The sequence below is a fragment of the Acipenser ruthenus genome, chromosome 15, assembly GCF_902713425.1.
Source record: "Acipenser ruthenus chromosome 15, fAciRut3.2 maternal haplotype, whole genome shotgun sequence".
NCBI classification, from domain to species: domain Eukaryota; kingdom Metazoa; phylum Chordata; class Actinopteri; order Acipenseriformes; family Acipenseridae; genus Acipenser; species Acipenser ruthenus.
This window is the reverse complement of record NC_081203.1, coordinates 17,110,567-17,129,084: the sequence shown is the minus strand read 5'-3', so window position 1 is coordinate 17,129,084 and position 18,518 is coordinate 17,110,567. Positions and strand designations below refer to the sequence as shown.

At 40.7% G+C, this 18,518-nt stretch overlaps 1 protein-coding gene across 5 annotated transcripts; it reads right to left on the bottom strand.

Moving 5' to 3' along the window:
• Window positions 1-333: 333 nt before the first annotated feature.
• On the bottom strand, window positions 334-12,085 carry LOC117422383 (uncharacterized). Of its 5 annotated transcripts, none has more exons than XM_058987225.1 (10): window positions 5,055-5,592; window positions 4,622-4,874; window positions 4,161-4,486; window positions 3,833-3,917; window positions 3,536-3,664; window positions 3,142-3,299; window positions 2,900-3,008; window positions 2,400-2,643; window positions 1,449-1,951; window positions 334-1,349 (listed from the first exon to the last, which is right to left on the bottom strand). In XM_058987225.1, the coding sequence occupies exons 1-9, from the start codon at window positions 5,373-5,375 to the stop codon at window positions 1,450-1,452; spliced, it is 2,127 nt and encodes a 708-aa protein (XP_058843208.1). In that variant the 5' UTR covers window positions 5,376-5,592; the 3' UTR covers window positions 334-1,349; window position 1,449. The 5 variants fall into 5 exon arrangements, 3 of the variants coding, with proteins under 3 accessions (XP_058843208.1, XP_058843210.1, XP_058843209.1); XM_058987227.1 differs by having other exon boundaries at window positions 4,839-4,874; XM_058987226.1 differs by having other exon boundaries at window positions 334-1,951.
• Between the last annotated feature and the right edge of the window lie 6,433 nt (window positions 12,086-18,518).

Sequence of the window (18,518 nt, the reverse complement as noted above, 5' to 3'; positions counted from 1 at the left end):
TTCTGTGTTATACATTATTTGGTTTGTGGAGTAAGTGTACAGTCTGACATGTTGGCTACAGATCTTATGAAATTCAAAATTTTGTGTGTTGTTGTAAATTAATTTAAAGTTGAATATGTTGCTAAGTACCATAGTTCAGTGCAATGAGTGTGTATAGAGTGAGATTGCTACACTGTGTTTCGAAGCTGAATAAAAAGCTGCTGATGTTTCATAGAAATCTATGAAACAAGCTTACTGTAGAATCTTGTAGAAATATTGAATTCTATTAAAATATGTTAATCATTGTGGAAGGGTGGTGGGCAATTCACTGACACAAGGAGACAGTACTTTATTTGTAACGCCGCTAGGGCGCACTGATTTATTTAGTCCAGTAGAGGACGCTGGTGTCCGTGGACTGAATACTGACAACATTAAACAGAACCACGGTGTTACCAATACAGGTACATAGGCAAAGGCACAACAAGTGCTCGTAAATAATAATGAAAACCAAAGGCGAAAGAAAAAGGGAAAATAAAACACAGTAATAAAACTACAAACAAAAGTGCTGCTAAGCCAGTCAGAACGAGCCTCCGTCCTACGCTCAGTTACTCTATACACTGGGATGGCCGGAGTTCCCCGTATAACTAAACACGTCCCCTCAGGTACGTGATTATTTATTTTATTTATTTTTTTCTTTAAATTATTTTAAGGCCGGCTGTTTTCCCCAGCCAGGCTTGCCTCGTTCTTGTTTTAAAACTGACGTCTTCTGTCAGTGTCACTGTGTGTTCCCAAACATGGCAACCCGAAGCGCAGTTCTTATGGGCCAAGCAATCTCGCAAGGCCTGCCTCTCAGCCACTCAGAGAGAGGGAAAGCACACACACCCTCTTCCCCACCTCTCCCTGTCATCGCCATGACTGACAGGCGGATCCCACGAGATTGCTGCCCTCTACCTGCAGTAAAACGCATGTGGCAGATGGTCAGTCCAGCTCTCCCCTGTTACAATCATATAAATATTTCATAATATACTAAATAATTCTATCAGTGCCCGGCACTAGGATTTACTGGGCCTTGGTGCAAGACTGTGAAGTAGCTCTTAGTCACAAAAACATATTAATCATAGGCATCAATTTCATTTTGAAATGCACATTATGTTAAGTACAGAAGTTAGTATGAAAACGTTTCTATAAAAACAAAAAGGTGATCTCCAAACCCTGGGATGACGGTGCTTGTCTGTGCTGTGCTGTGAGGGTAGGGTAGTGCTCAGGGGTGTGTGCTTGTCTGTGCTGTGAGGGTAGGATAGGGTAGGGTAGTGCTCAGGGGTGTGTGCTTGTCCAGGGCTGCCAACTTTTAGGAAACTGTTTGAGTGAGACTTTTGAAAAAGTACAATTTTAGCGTGCGGTGAAGTGCTGTGAGTGACTTAGTTGCAAAACAAATAGACTTTTTTTTTTTAAAGATGGAAAATCATTACCTTAGGTGCATTCTGAGCCAGCATTTGAAGCTGCTGCATGTTCACGCTTGTAGCTGGAAGCAGCTGACTTGGAGGCCTTGATTACTTCTGCTGGGGGCTCATACTTGAAGCAGTTGGGCTCCATACCGGACATCTTTATTGTCATTATAGAGGACAGTGTGCCTTCCAAGGCCAGAGCATTCCGTGTGTCAGTCTTGTTTAGTCCAATCATTGAAAAAACTCTTTCTGCATCAGCATTAGAGTGTGGCAGGGTTAGAATTAGTTGTGCCACCTTGCTCAGCATGGGTAGCTTAGGCATTCCTGTTACTGGACTCTTGATTGTGGCCATGTGTGCCCACACCTTATCCATCCTGTGGTACACCTCCTGCTCACTGACTCTGCTCACCGCCTGCTCCCAAATGCTTCTGGGAATGTCCTTTTCCTCCATAAGTTGATAGTCCAGGAACTCATCACTCAACTTGTCCTGTTCTTTGGGATCTCCATACTGAAGCAGATGACTAAACCTGAAATATTTAGATTGAAAGACATATAATTAAAAACCCTTTACTTTTCAGTTTCTTTCACATGTTTTATCATTTTTTTAAAACATTGTAACTGTTTCCTGTGTTGCTGTCTTTAGTAAATACATTACCATGAATCTAAGAAGCATACCTAGGGCAGCAGTGTGGAGTAGTGGTTAGGGCTCTGGACTCTTGACCGGAGGGTCGTGGGTTCAATCCCCAGTGGGGGACACTGCTGTTGTACCCTTGAGCAAGGTACTTTACTTAGATTGCGCCAGTAAAAAAAAAAAACAACTGTATAAATGGGTAATTGTATGTAAAAATAAATAAATAAATAATGTGATATCTGTATAATGTGAAATAATGCATAATATTATATCTTGTAACAACTGTAAGTCGCCCTGGATAAGGGCGTCTGCTAAGAAATAACTAATAATAATAATAATAATACCTGTACACAAAGTATAGAGCATCATTCACATCACAGTCCATCTTCTGTTGAAAGTCAATAAACTGTGAATGTTCAAGGACTGGCTCCTTGAAGGGCAGCTTCTTAAAGGCATAGTCAACAGCTGCAACAAAAAATGCCCTCACAGCCTTGTGGAAGTTGTCTTCCTGGTACTGACTGATCTCACCAGCTTCATGCAGACGGTTGAGGGTTGTTCTTGTTGTCCAGCCAACATTAAGCTTGTGATCTAGTTAATAACAAAACTTAGAATAAATATATTGTTCCCTTTAGTGTTTATTGCTTTATGCAATGCAAGTTTTTATTTTGTTATAGTCAGATTCAGTTTGACATTGTTTTACAAAGTTTAAGATTACCCAAAAGAGTAATTAACATCAACATTAAACATTCCTAGAAATTAATCTTTTCAAATCTTTTTAATACCTGCCTATGAATTCCACATCTTTAAAATTATTTTCACATAGATTTCTATTTTTAGCACATACCTGCCACCTGGTTCTGTTTGTCTTTATACTCAACTTCACACACATCAGCATTTTTTATTGCAGTTGTGGTAACAAACTTGGACATGATTTTCTTAACATAAGACCTCATCTGAAAAAAAAAAAAAAATCACAAATTATATTAATAATAATACAATGGTAAAATGTTCAAAACAAATCATTATTTAATTATACAACTTTAATTATAATGTTGTGGAAAGAAGTGAAGAATATTATATATTTACCTGTCCATGGAGAAGATACACAGATGGTTCTTGGCGCTGAAAGAGTAAATTAAACTCTGTGAAGACAGGCAGTGTGGCCTGGTAGAATAAGAGGTGTACCTCTGTCATTGGATCCTCAAAATGCTTCCTAAGCCTCTTAAAGCGGGCTTGTTTCTCAACTGTAAATGACAGAGACAAAGATATATCAAGCATTATAGCAAGATGCAACTGGCATTTTAAATATCTAGGTGGATGAGCTAGGGTTGTCACCTGCCACCAGAGTCATTTTGTACAAAAAAAGTATATTTAATATTTAATGTCCCGGGAAGTCTTAGAGATTTCCCGGGAGAGCAGCCTTAAAAAGAGAACAATCCAGGCAAAACCAGAACGGGTGGCAAGCCTAATCAGTACTCACTGTTAGACTTGAAGTAGCTGACAAGTGCTCGATACAGCCGTAGAATGCGGACTACTGCCGTCTCCTGACTCCGTGTCGAAACATGGTCTATGACAGCCATGTACTCAGTATCACAAAACACACAGAATTCTGAAAAAAAAAATAATAATAAATTTAAAATGCTGTGATAGTGGCATTTTATACAACTAGGAAAAAACTTTTTTCTATTGCCTGAAACTGTGTGCTGGTATAGACTGACTTTCCATGATTTATTGTTATCATTTCAAAAAGGCTTATTATATTATGAAAAACTCTTACCATCCAGTCTACATTTTCTCTTTGTGCTCGCTTTGAACCAGTATCCAATATCTAGAACCATATCCTCCACATCAAAGTCTGACAACTGAAATAGGAAATTTAATTTCAGCATTTATAATTTAAGCCAAAGTTTTCTATCTACATATCTTTTTAAATTATTGGTTTTTCTTGTGCATAATTATTTTTGTTTTATCAGAAAATTATCACTCTATAATTATCAGGTTCTAACTAGATTGTTTACACTAATTTGAATCCTCTAAATGATACAGTGAAACTTGAAGGAATTGAAACTTAATGCATAGCATTAGTATAAAGTGTCGGTACAAACCTCAATATAATGAGTCCCAGCAGCACTGACATTGTTGTGAACTATGTGGCAAGGACAACCATGGACATAAACAGTCGGGTTTATGCTTAATATCCTTGATTTGATTGAGTTACAGACACCCATGTTCACATTGGCATTGTCCACTGACAGACCTACACAGTTTTGCCATGGGATGTTATCCTTCTTGAGGACACTGTCCATTTTTTCAAAAATGGTCTCTGCTGTGGCAGCATTAGTGCCAGTTGTGATGCACATATCTAGGAACATGTGGTCCACCCTGTCTACATCAAACAGCTTCACAGCCAATGGGTTCATCTTTTCCCTTCCTAAAAAAAATGAATTGATAAAAAAAATAAACTGTGGATAAATACAAACATCACAGTTATTGTGCTTCAGTTAATCAAAAACTAGGATTAATGAAAATCATTAAAAGTCCTTCTTTTCTCTAAAATGAGATGAACCTGTATCATTTGATCCATCAATTGACAAGGTGTATGGCCTGTTTCTCATCTTTTTGACCAGCTCATCATGAAGGTATGGTGCTATAGCCCTGTTGATAATACAAGTAGTCTTGGTCCTTGCAGCACCATATCTCTGTGCCACATCTGAATCCTTAAAACACTCTTTCATCAGTGGGCTGAAGTGGTCAGCAACTGCAAGGGGGACATTGTGATTTACCATCGTCACAGCAACTTTGATCTCAGCTCGTCGTGCCTGAAAACAAAGTATAAAAAAATAATACTTTTACAGTCAGAACAAAAAGCTGTTTCTGTGGTTAGTCTTCCAGTGTAACAAATGGGAAAAGTACCAGTCAAATGTGTTTGCCAATATCTTCTGTACAAGAAGAAAATAATTTTGGAAAAACAAAATGTTAAAGAAGTTATTCATTCATACCTTCGCCTCAAGTTGTGTCATGTTATCCACCTTTGGAGCTGTGTTCACTGTAAATTTGGTAATTTGCTGCGATTGCTCCACTGCCTTGACCTTCCACATCTGCATGACCCATATGGTAACAAGCATTCTCAGTTCTGCAAATCTCGCACCAAAAATGATGCTGCGTAAGTCCCTTCTTAATAAAGGGCCATTCTGTTGTCCACCCGGGCTTGAATTTGGATTTATAAGTGGCTGCCCCACATTTGGTTCTTGATTTTCCAGAAGAATTTGACTTCTTGGCTGGCACAGACTTTTTTGTAGAGTCATCTGGTTCTGTCCCATCAGCTGAATCTTCCCCTACACACTCTATCCTGGCTGCCTTTTCAGCAGGTACATCAGCATGACCAGGTTCTGGTGACAGTGGTGTGTGCCTTCCTAGGCCAAAGAAGGCTGTCAGTTTTTGGCTCTCTGGTACTTTTCGCTTTGATCCTGGTGGACACACTTTGGGTTGTTGCTGTCTTCTAGAGCCCTTTGCATGGTTTGGCTTGTTTGATTTACTCACCTGTAAAAAAAAACAAAAAAACACACTTTTTTTGTATCGGTGTCTAGTGCTCAGTTAAGAGATCAAACACTGGAGTGTGGCAATTCGTTATTTAGACAGTTCAAAGTTATTAATTTAGACAGTTTTTATTTAGACAGTTATTTCGTTTCTATTTGAAAATGGTGTCTGACAAATTAATAAATAATAACAACAACAATCGTATTAATAATAATACTCCTGGTCTATAATTTCAGTAACGGATATTTGCATATTTATAAATCATTCAACATCGAGCTCCAGAATGCTTTTATATATATATTTATAACAGTTTTGTCTGTGCTGTGAGGGTAGGGTAGGGTGGTGCTCAGGGGATTGTGCTTGTCCATGCTGTGCTGTGAGGGTAGGGTAGGGTGGTGCTCAGGGGATTGTGCTTGTCCATGCTGTGCTGTGAGGGTAGGGTAGGGTGGTGCTCAGGGGTGTGTGCTGCTCTGTGGCTGCAGCTCCTGTCTACTTGTCCTCTGTAAACACAATAAACAAAACACAACACAGAGCTCCGGCACCTCAGTGTAAAGGGCTGTACTCACGTACCTGCGTCCCCTTTGTACTGCGTCTCCTCCCTGTGATCAGCCCGACGCCGCACTCTCATTTTCTGAACTAAAGGTCTACATGGAAGACTTTAATTAATTTACTAAGTCTGCGTCTGGAGTGCCTAGTGTCGCCTCCCGAGGGTCCGCCGTTGCCGTCTCCTTCCGAGGGTCCCCCACTGCCGTCTCCTCCCGAGGGTCCGCCCCTGCCGTCTCCTCCCGAGGGTCCGCCCCTGCCGTCTCCTCCCGAGGCTCCGTCACTGCCGTCTCCTTCCGAGGGTCCCCCACTGCCGTCTCCTCCCGAGGGTCCGCCCCTGCCGTCTCCTTCCGAGGGTCCCCCACTGCCGTCTCCTCCCGAGGCTCCGTCACTGCCGTCTCCTCCCGAGGCTCCGTCACTGCCGTCTCCTCCCGAGGGTCCGTCACTGCCGTCTCCTCCCGAGGGTCCGCCCCTGCCGTCTCCTCCCGAGGGTCCGCCCCGCCGTCTCCTCCCGAGGGTCCGCCACTGCCATCTCCTCCCGAGGGTCCCCCACTGCCGTCTCCTCCCGAGGGTCCGCCCCTGCCGTCTCCTTCCGAGGGTCCCCCACTGCCGTCTCCTCCCGAGGCTCCGTCACTGCCGTCTCCTCCCGAGGCTCCGTCACTGCCGTCTCCTCCCGAGGGTCCGCCACTGCCATCTCCTCCCGAGGGTCCGCCGCTGCCGTCTCCTCCCGAGGCTCCGTCACTGCCGTCTCCTCCCGAGTGTCCGCCCCTGCCGTCTCCTCCCGAGGGTCCGCCCCTGCCGTCTCCTCCCGAGGGTCCGCCGCTGCCGTCTCCTCCCGAGGGTCCACCGCTGCCGTCTCCTCCCGAGGGTCCACCACTTCCGTCTCCTCCCGAGGGTCTGTCACTGCCGTCTCCTCCCGAGGGTCCGCCGCTGCCGTCTCCTCCCGAGGGTCCGCTGCTGCCGTCTCGCCCGGGGATGTGTGGCAGGGCGAGAGCCCTGCTTGTAAATAAAGTGCAGTGTTTTTGTGTGTTTTGGTGGTGGTTGGCAGGGATTGGGCTAATTCCTGTCCCTGCCAAAAACATGTGAGAATGTGGCTGCTCCCAAATAGAATGATTGGTGTTAATTGGGAGCAGCCACATCACATAAAAGGAAAGCCCTGGGCTCCATTTCGGAGAGGCAGTCTTGATGGAGCATTTGTTATGTGATTAGTTATGTCAACATTCATGTTAAATTTCATTACAAAAACAAAAGACATATTACTCTAGACCAGGGGTGGGCAATTCTAGTCCTGGAGGGCCGGTGTCCCTCCTGGCTTTTGTTCCAACTGTGCTCTAAATTACTTAATTAGACCAATAATTGGTAATAATTGGTCCAATTAAGTAATTTAGTGCAAAGTTGGAACAAAAGCCAGGAGGGACACCGGCCCTCCAGGACCGGAATTGCCCACCCCTGGTCTAGACAATTAGATTTGACCTGTGACCTAAGCAACTAAACGTCTCCTAGTTTATGATGACATCACAGAAACTCTGTAATGTCCTTCTGAGCAGTCTTGGTGGAGTATTTGCTATGTGATTAGTCATTGCTGATGTCATTGCTGATGTCATATCTGATGCGATGCATAGGCATAATAGGAGTGAGTTAAGGTTGACTTTTGTGATTTTGAACTGCAACCTTAACGTTATTTTAACAAAGTTTGTGTTACTGAATATACAGTATATACAGTATATACACCTGTTAATTAGAATTTAGTGAGTTTGTATTTTGATAATTTTCCTGATTCATGCTATTTGATTATTGATTTAAGAACCTTGCTGTACTATAAAAAGACACATATAAATGTTGGTGAATGCTTGTTTTTACTTATAATTGATGTCACATTGAAGCTGGGGTATTACCTGACTGTTATCCATTGCTAAACTTAATGGACTGATTATTTTGACACTAATTAACTTTTAACTCGCTATGATAAAATTTATAGACTATATAACCGGGTCCTTTAGCTTCCTGAGGATGCCATTAGCTTCCTGAGGAATTCAAAGTGAAGCTTTTACAATGTCAGCGTTTAGTTATTAGGCTCAGTTCTAATCAATCCCCTACATGTGTGAGTAATCACAACTGGAAATGAGAAGCAGCGTATTACTGTAATGCTCTGTGTAACTGCAGACCGCTGCAAACTGCCTCCATATGTCGTTTTCTTATATGAGTAAACGGAACTTTGTAAATGCCTCTTTATTTGATTATTTTTTTCCTTGAGGGTGAGAAATTTGGGCTGCGTCTTAAATTTGAGGTAGTCTTAAATTCAAAGGAATACAGTATTTAAATCTTTCTAAAGCAGCCCAGATTGTCACACCTCACTATCCAAGGACAAACCCAGCGCCTTCTGTTTTCTGACAAAAAACATGTTTATGATTGCTTTGCAAAACCTTGTCACCCGAATGTTGCCAGCTTGTTGACTGTAGGTTTGCTGACCTTGTGACCACTGCAGGACTGCGGGCAGCAACTGTCATCCTCTTGTTGCCATCAACAAAAGTTGTTTGTGTGACCAAGCCTTAAGAGTGGGGTGTATCTCAGGCAGATGCTGCAGTAGTGGAAGGCTTGATGTATATATGCTCTGTGAACAAAGGTGCTGAACATTTTCAATAAAATGTAGTTCCCCTAGTGCTGATCAAGCTCTTTTTTGTTAGATAATGTAGAGAGGGAGGCAGAGCGATTGTGAATGTAAGAACTATGGAGGTGTTGTTGCAACCTCAAGAGGTGCTAGGGACTCTGCACCAGGCAGAGTTAGTGTTAGTGATTCGCAGAGGTTGGGGGTTCGCGAGGAAATAGCTGCACAGGGATATATAGCTTATGTCCAAGCACAAGTGTAAGTTTGGGTCCTAGTCATGTGCCCTTTAAATTAGACACATCGAGTTGGGTTGGGCTCTCTCTGAGTGAAAGACAGCAGGCTAAACAGTTATTGGACAAATACAGCCACGTATTTATGACCAATGAGGGTGAATTAGTGTGTACTTGCCTGATGTAGCGTGAGAGCTCTTTGCTTGAGGATAATCCAGTTAGTCAGTGGTACAGTCACATTCCACCCTCTCAGTATGATGCTGTTAAGGCCTATATTAAGCAGATCATTAGAGACAGCAGCAGCCCTTATTCTTCACCGATACGCGCTCAGGAAAAGGATAGAAGTTAGTGGTGCCTGATGGTTTTCGATGTAGAATCTGGTGCATGAGTACAACCAGCTCTTCCTGCTAGGTACTGTACAGTGCTTTGGATACTTTTGTATAAAAAACACTATATAAATACAATAAATAAATAAAATAAACTGTACTAGAAGCCAATGCAATGCTGCTAACACAGGGGTAATGTGTTGATTAGTCTTTGCTCTAGTTAAAACTCTGGCAGCAGCATTTTGCACAAGCTGCAATCAAGATAAAACACAACTTGAAATACCAGAAAAAAGCTCATTGCAATAATCAATCCTAGATGTTATAAAAGCATGCATCCGTCTCAACGTCCTGCAGCGAAACAGAACGTCTTAATTATATCCCAGTCATTCACTACTGCCCTATTAAACAAACCTGTGCAATTTTGATTAGAAATGTCATAATTGGGTGTGTTAACCACATTTATTTAAATTCTACTGGTGTAAAACTGGTAGTGGCATTGACAAGTTACTGATGTGGACACATCACCAATTCCCATAGCCCCACTGTGTAACCCTGGAGCTGCTACATATTTTTATTTTAAAACATGATATCTGGCATTGCACTAGCATAAATAAATCATACTTTCAGATTGCCTTGCCCTTCCTGGTTCATTTCAGCTGGAGAGTGGGCCTTTTATCCTGTCAGTAGCCAAACAGTTGCTCCCCCTAATGACTGGTATGCTTTGCAACCAGTAAGATGCTTTGAACCAGAATACACTGCTGGGTGTGATACGACCTAGCAAGTAAAGCAGTACCAGAATTCCAGGAATGCAAGACAAGAAAACTGGGACTTTCTTTAACCATGTCAAGTACCAGATGTCATGTTTTAAAATGAAGGTACATGTCTGAGATAACATTTTGTTTTTCAAAAGTGCACATTCAAGCCCTATATAGTGAGGAAAAGTGCTTGTCAGGTAAGATTCATGAAGTTAATTTGTTAGCTACAGTCACCTGAAGCAGATTCAGTGTTACAGAATAGAGCCTACTGTTGCATCAGAAATATTGAATATGTTTAATAGCTTGGTATGCACATCTGCATATGGTAGAAGTAATTTCCTATTCTTGGATATGGTCGGGATGCCCCCATGAATTAGCTGTCTGAGTAATAGTGCTAAGATCACTGTTCGGACCTCCTTGTCGCTCTCTGAAGGGCACTGTGAATTAATAGGACAGTGGTGAGTAATTAAACTAATGAACCTTGGGTTAGTATGGCCTGCCTCAGCACAGGGAATAACCCTGCAGAGGAGGTGAACGAAAGTGGCAGCTAATTTATGAGCCTGGAGATGCAGATGGACTGAGACAAGCCTAAGGGAGTTTTACTTACGATGCAAAGGGAAACTCAAAACTCAGCATATTCACAGCAGATAGAGCATACCAACACACAGCACACATATACAAGTGTGTGTGTGTGTGTGTGTGTGTATGTGTATATATATATATATATATATATATATATATATATATATATATACTTATATATACATATATATATATACATATATATTTGACTCCTTGAGACCATCACTTTCAATTCAAACACAAAATCTCAATCACTCGACAACACTCACAGTACAGAAATGTTCATTAATGATCAAAAAAATGAGAATACGTAAAAAAAAAATGATGCAGAGCTGGTACATTCGTATCTCAGAAAACTGTGGAGAGGAACAGGAAATTAAAACAAGGTAAAGGAAATCATCCAAATAAAGCTGAAGCACGGATAACGACATAGAACGTCTGTACAGCGCTGAAACACCACGTTTAAAAAAAAAAAAAAAAAAAAAAAACTGTACTGCTGAACCTCGTCTTCTTTAATATTAACATCACAAGGGTATTCATAGATTATAAAAAAAACAAAAGATGGCCCTCTTCAGTGAGTTACAGGAAAACAATTCCATCACGGGTTTCTGTGACAGTTTATAAATTACTTATAATTTATGACGTCACAGAAACCCTAGCTAGAATTATTTTCCTGTAACTCACTGAGGCCCATCTATTAGAAAGCAAAAGTTTACATACCCCAGTGGAAATTTATAATTTCTAGAAATTTCTCAAAAACATAATTATAGAAAAAAACATTTTGTGGCACTGACCTGGACTTAAGGGCTATGCACACAGAGAGCGAAGCAAATGAGACGAATACAGCACGAGTACATTATTAGTCATGAAAAGAAAATACTGTCTGCTTTTGCTCCTTTTGTGGAGACGAAATAAAATAAATAAAACAAAGAAGTAGTCTGGGTACACCACACACTAAAAAAAGACATTTAACAGTGAATGTACATATGTGATCTGGTTTAACATGTACATATTAAAAAAGAATACATCTACACATATTTCTTTGTAAATACTGAGACAATTAGTTTAATATATTTTTTAATTGATTTTCAGTTTTAATAAAATCTTCAGTTACTGTGTGAATGTGAATATTATTATTGGTCAACATTATTAAAACAGAGAAGCGTCATTTTACAGAAATACGAAACCAGTGTGTGGCGCTCCCCGTAACTTTGACTAAAATTAAAGTGAAATAAAGAGAGATAGACATACCATCAATTTCCAATTGTTCTGCTATTTCTTACCATATGGTGTTTTTTCTTTTTATTGTCTTTATAACCACTGACACTGGCATCATAAAGAACATTATATTTTTCGACTTTAATAATTAAATTCTCATTGATGTCCATTTCTCTTTTATTTTTGTGGTAATTTCTGCGTGAACGAGACAGTGACAGTCTGATAGCCTCTCCTTTGTCCGAGTAATGACGTGTTTTGTACAGAAACATAGAAACCGTCAGTTTGAGACAACAAGGCAATTCTATTTTTGGAGTAAGGGGGGAGTTTGCGTAGCAGCTATATAGAATGGTAATGTACACCTCTTCATGGTGACCCCCTCCCCCCCCAAAAAAAAACAATGAAATAATACGCTTGGACAGTTGTATTGGATTTACCGCTGTATGAATATAAAGGGTTTTGCAGCCTTGCAAACAATAACAAACAAATGCACAAATGTGAGAATCCATTGCACGGCCATCAGACTTTCAAAATTGTGGAAAAACCGTGAGTTTCACAGGTAAACCTTGAGACTTGACATCCATGGACAAGTAAAATGAATTAATAGCTAGCTGAGGCACCTTTAGCAATAATAACCTCTTTTAAATCATTAAGATATTTATCAATGAGTTTTTGGTATGATTCTTTAGTGATTTTTGACCATTCTTCAATTACCTCCTCCATGCTTGACTGACAGTAGGTAGGTGTTCTTTTCTTTGTACGCCTCACCAGACTTTCTCCAAACGTAACGACTATCAGCGTGACCAAGTAGCTCGATTTTTGTTTCATCACTCCACAAAACTTTTGACCAGAAGTCATACCCATCATTCAAATGCTGTTTTGCAAACTTAAAGCGATTGTCCTTGTGACGTTTTCCTTGGCCTGCGACCATTGAGACCTTCACCATGCAATACTTGACCTATGGTTGAAATGAAAACCCCAGTCCCACTTGCAGCCAATTCACTTTCAATATCTTTGGCAGTCAATCTTGGATTGTTATAAACCTTCCTCACAATTGTTCTACTTGTTCTTGGTGAAAGAACCTTCTTTCTTCCAGACTGAGGGAGCGCTGTGACAGTACCATGAGTATTGTGCTTCTTGATAATAGAAACAATAGTTGAAATTGGGATACTCAAATGTTTGGAATCTTCTTGTATCCTTCTCCAGCTTTATGACAATAAATAATTATCTGCCTAAGGTCTTCAGATAGCTCTTTACTTTTTCCCATATTGACTTATTGGTAATGACAGCAATCATCCTATGCCTACAATCCAGGATTTTCTAGACTTTTCTAGAATTAGGTTCTGCATTATCATATTGAAATTTCTAGCACCTTATAGACAATACTATCATAGCATCAAAGGGTATGAATACTTTTGAATTAGCATTTTTTGAGTTTTGCACAAAAATTGCTGAAATAAATCATTATAATCTATTTTTTGTAACTTTTTTCCTCATCCACAAAAGCAAACATTTGCTACAAAAGATTTTTCCTAAAATTCGTTGTTTTTGAGAAATTTATAGAAATTATAAATTTCCATTGGGTTATGTAAACTTTTATGTCCTTTGAGCAGGATTGTGGGTATGTAGTTTATCCAGTCAACATGCAGAAGTTTTGGGAAGACAAACGTGATCTCATGGTACTGTTTCTTGTATGCAGTACATAACTAACAGGCTGTCGGGTTGTTGTTTTCCTTGTAGTCTGTTTACAGTAGAGCCCCAGGTTTCTAGACAATGCAGTAAATACAGTGACGAGTATCTTGTTTAGCTTGCAGTCCTGACATAGCAAAGAGTGAGCAAGAAATACACTCCACTTGATTGAGATAGACACCGGACACTTAGGAATGTATAGATGAGAACAATATAGCAGACATAGAGAAGAAAGAACTGCTACAGTAGTTAACTCCAAATCTTCACCTATCCCTCAAAAAGATTTGTCTGGCCTACTGCTGTGAACAAAAGCTTAGCATCACCTAGACTTTCAGGACTGAGACATCATTTAAATAAATAAATATATATATATATATATATATATATATATATATATATATATATATATATATATATATATATATATGATTACTTGATAGTAGTTGAGTAGCTGTTGCTCTCACACATTGATCTGATAGTAGTTGAGTAGCTGTTGCTCTCACACATTGATCTGATAGTAGTTGAGTAGCTGTTGCTCTTGTAACCCCACTTCCCACGTACTCTGCGTTGACACTTGTTTTCCTCTTTTTTTCGTAAATCAACAGCTTTTATTAATTTGTACATGCAGCGTCGGGTCTGTAAGAAGCAAGCCCGGAGTTAGCATACAAAAATTATTTTAACATTTTTTCACAACACATAATGCTCTATATGTGTATCTTATAACATAAACATATATCTACCGATCAAATAGTTTAACAAAATACATGTAAAAATCAAAATGATATTATTATAAATCAGAGCACCTCAAACACGCAGCCTCACCTGTAAGAAGCAAGCCCGGAGTGACTTGCTCCTGCGCAAATGGGCTCTTACCCTTGACCTCAAAACGAGGCACTATTGAACAAGCTATACAAATTTAAAGGAACAGTGCAAATTCAAATTGCACCTGTTACACTCTCACACATTAATCTGATAGTAGTTGAGTAGCTGTTGCTCTCACACATTGATCTGATAGTAGTTGTGTATTTCCCAGTGGTTTATGGGTATACCAAACTGATTGCAGCCAGCATTTTGAGAAAGTGTCAGCCAAGAAGTTCCTGTCTCTCCCAACGATGAAGGATTCACTCCTTGTCTACTTTGCACAGCAGAAGGTACTGCAACTATTTAACACTGATGTCCTGGTGCTTGTTCTGCTGCTTTATCAGGATTCCATGCCTTCTCTGGAGCAGATGTCACTGGCAGCCTAGATGGAAATGATAAAGTCACATTTTGGAAACTATTTCATGCAGCTGACCATGATATAACCCATGTCTTCACTGAACTAGGAAAGAATAAGACTCTCTGCTGCTGCCTTTGCAACACTTCAACAGTTTGTATGACAGCTATAAGAACGCAACAGCACTTTTACCAGGGTGGCTGAGCTTGGGTGTTTTCTTTTCACCAAGAAGCAGGCAGAGTCAGAAAGGTTGCCACCAAGCCCATCTTCTTTGCAGCAGATGATTCTGATGGCCCATTACCAGGCCACGATTTGGTGGCATGTTAATACCCCAGCCTCAGATTTCCCCCACCATTCGTCTATGGCTGGAAGCTGGAAGAAGAAAGGGTAATTCCAGTCCCCATGCTGTTGCCTCCTGCCCCAGTATATGTTATTGAACTGTTAAAGTGTGGCTGTAAACAGAACAGCTGCTCACCCAGTTTCAGTGTTCCTGTAGACAGACCAATATGTACTGTACTGAGATGTGCAGGTGCTGTGCTTCAAAAGATTTAAATGAAAACACAAGCAATGTACTCAGTGACGATGACAACGTCCAGACTATTCTGTGTAAATGTGTGATGAAGCATCCCTGTGAGGGGAGCTTGTATGAGTTTGCAAAGCTGCTGCTGTTTCCCATAATAATTCTTACAGTAACTTTAAAATAGTTTCGGTTCACTCAAAGTTGCATTTCAATCCCACCTGATCCTCATTTACCCTATTATTTGTTTTTGGAATCGCATCTACACAAACAGCAATGCAATGCTCCCTAATATCCAGCCAAGGTGCTAGTTGGTGTTAGAAGAGGGCTGTGTGTTTGTAACCTGCTATACCTGCTGTAACACTAAATGTGTTATTGTTTTGGGAGATTCCTGTTGCTGCTGTTTGTTCCTTCATCGCTAATTTATTACAATATTTTCAATAAAGAAGCACACACATCTAAGAGAGCACCCGTTCAGTAACAGCATGTTTATAATGAATGCCCCAGACGTTAATAAAGCAAATGCTCGGTAGTATAACGACTCCCTCTGAAATCGGATCTTTTACATAAACGATGGACCCTGGGAACCAAATTAAATCTGAACTGACTGTAGTTTATTTATTTGTTTGTGGAAGTGAAGTAATTTACATTTCAGTAGCTTCCAGTACCTTGCATTTAAAAACAAACCCCCATTACATAGCAAGATCTGTGCCACTGCCACTGAAGACTGTATAAACTGTTGTGCTTTCAATCATCATCGTTGGACTTGCATTATTAAATTCAATACTTTGAATTAGCATTTCCACCTTTCATGCATACAGTATATTAACAAATACAAAATTAGCAGGACTGTATAATAGTTTGATCAGAGTAGTGAATCATTATAGTTGGACAAATGTACAAGTGCTATATTAGTAGTAATAAATGTATATTTACATTCATATTATAATAAGGATGCTGCAGATCATTTCAGGTGTCCTGTATGCTTAAAAAGGAGGAGTGTTTTTTGGGGCATTGTGCGCCTTAATGGAAGCAGCTGGGACGCGCAAAAGGAAATGTGTTGCTAAGCAACCAATTGAGCAGGTGGGCTCGCCCGGCGCTGAGCTGATCGGGAGGTCCTGATTGGCTGGGGGGGGGGGGGGGGGGGGGGGGCGTGCCCTGGGAGGCTGTGTGGAGCTCAAAAAGCTTCTGCATTACAGTTCGAGTCTACTGCACGGCCATAGCCATACAGACGGGCGCTGAGCAAAAGCTTGCTGTGTTGACATCGAGGAGGACAGCGTCCGCTCCATGGAGAGAGCTACTACACGAAACTCTTCCACTGCAAGACGGTGCTCGTGAAGGCACTGCCCAGCCAAGGCCATTTGAAGAGGCCGTTTGAAGAGGCCGGAGTCAGCGTGAGGGTGCCGGGACTTCAGGAGCCCAGAAGTAGGTCAGTTTATTGACCCCAAACAGGCAGGAATAACGAAGTGCAACTGAGTGTTTGCGTAGAGTAGTAGGTTCCTGGAGCGGGAACCTACTGCTTGCTGGTACCATAGTGTCAGCACTTGTGTTGTTAATAAAGCGGTGCGCCTGTACACTGTGTCAACCCCCACTGCTCTGTGTCTGCCTCAGTATTATTCAGTGGTGACCCACGTATGTAACATCGCTCCGTTATAGGCATGTATACATTTTTTTTATACAGCCTGCTATAGTGATTTTAGCTCAATAACTATAACTCTTCAGATTTGAATAAGTGTGAACGATCAATTGATGTCAGAGCATAACCACAAACCATGTGCAGTTTAGTTGCGCTCTGACAAAATGCACGATTGTTTTTAAAGCTTAGTCCACAGCGCTTCCTGCTGTTTTGTTTAATGCATTTCCTGCTCTATTTTGCCATCTGGTGGCAGGAATAACGAAGTGCAACTGATTCAAAGTTGGTCAGAAAAAACAGGATTGCAAAGCTGCAACTTTGTTATTGCACTGCAACAGTAGCTAGCTGACTAGCTGGTTTTGGCTATCGCTGTAGTTCTGATACATGGCCCATTTTGTGATTTTTAATGTATGTTAACATGTTTGCCACGGTAACCTCACGTTAAGGTATAAAGATTGACTGGAAAAAAATTGTTTTATTACATTTAACATGTGTTAACACCTTATGCCCATGGGACTTCAAGGGACCCTGGACTGGGTTTTTTATTTGATGCAATCTGTGTTTCAGGATTGCATCATCATTTAGAATGGTTGTAGTTTTCGGATCATGTTTCAAAGAGGTTTTAAAAAAAAACTGTAAAATACGTTCTCGAAAATGGGGCCGTTCAATCTCTGTCTGTCTCAGAGAATGCCCTTGTTGGATAAATGTATTTTGGAGATTGATGAGTCTGTCAGTGTGTCTCTGTCCATTTCATCTGAGCAATCGCCATGGTATTGAATTACTTGGCTGTACAGCACTGATTTCTTACTAGGCTGTGGATGAAATTATGAAGGTATCTATGACAGGCAGTAGGGCTGTATGTATTTCTGGTCAATAAGAATGTTTTTTTGGTACTTACATGTTTCATTTAGGTTGCAGAGATTAAATGCTCATATTGGTTTTCTGTATTTGAAGTGACAGCACTTTGTTTTTTTACTGAAACTTTAAAGCACACAGTCTTGTATTGTTCAATGCTTTGAAATAGGCATGTTACAAAGTATCAGCACACATAAGCTAGCACCATTAAAGAGGAAGATACATTTTTTGTAGTTAGAATACTTTAGCAGACATTAATTTTTAGACTGAATTAAGTTGTGATTGCTATTATATTCTTTCTGGTACCCCCAGAACACTTTATTTCATTCTTGATAGGCACAATCACCTTCTTCGTTCCCTGTAGCCTCATCCTCACTGCTATTGAATGTCCAGCACACAGGCACAGAGCATGGTATTTGTTGAATCTCCAGCACACAGGGTAGACACCATGGTATTTGTTGAATCTTCAGCACACAGGGTAGACAACATGGTATTTGTTGAATCTCCAGCACACAGGGTAGACAGCATGGTATTTGTTGAATCTTCAGCACACAGGGTAGACAACATGGTATTTGTGGAATCTCCAGCACACAGGGTAGACAGCATGGTATTTGTGGAATCTCCAGCACACAGGGTAGACAGCATGGTATTTGTTGAATCTTCAGCACACAGGGTAGACAGCATGGTATTTGTTGAATCTCCAGCACACAGGGTAGACACCATGGTATTTGTGGAATCTCCAGCACACAGGGTAGACAGC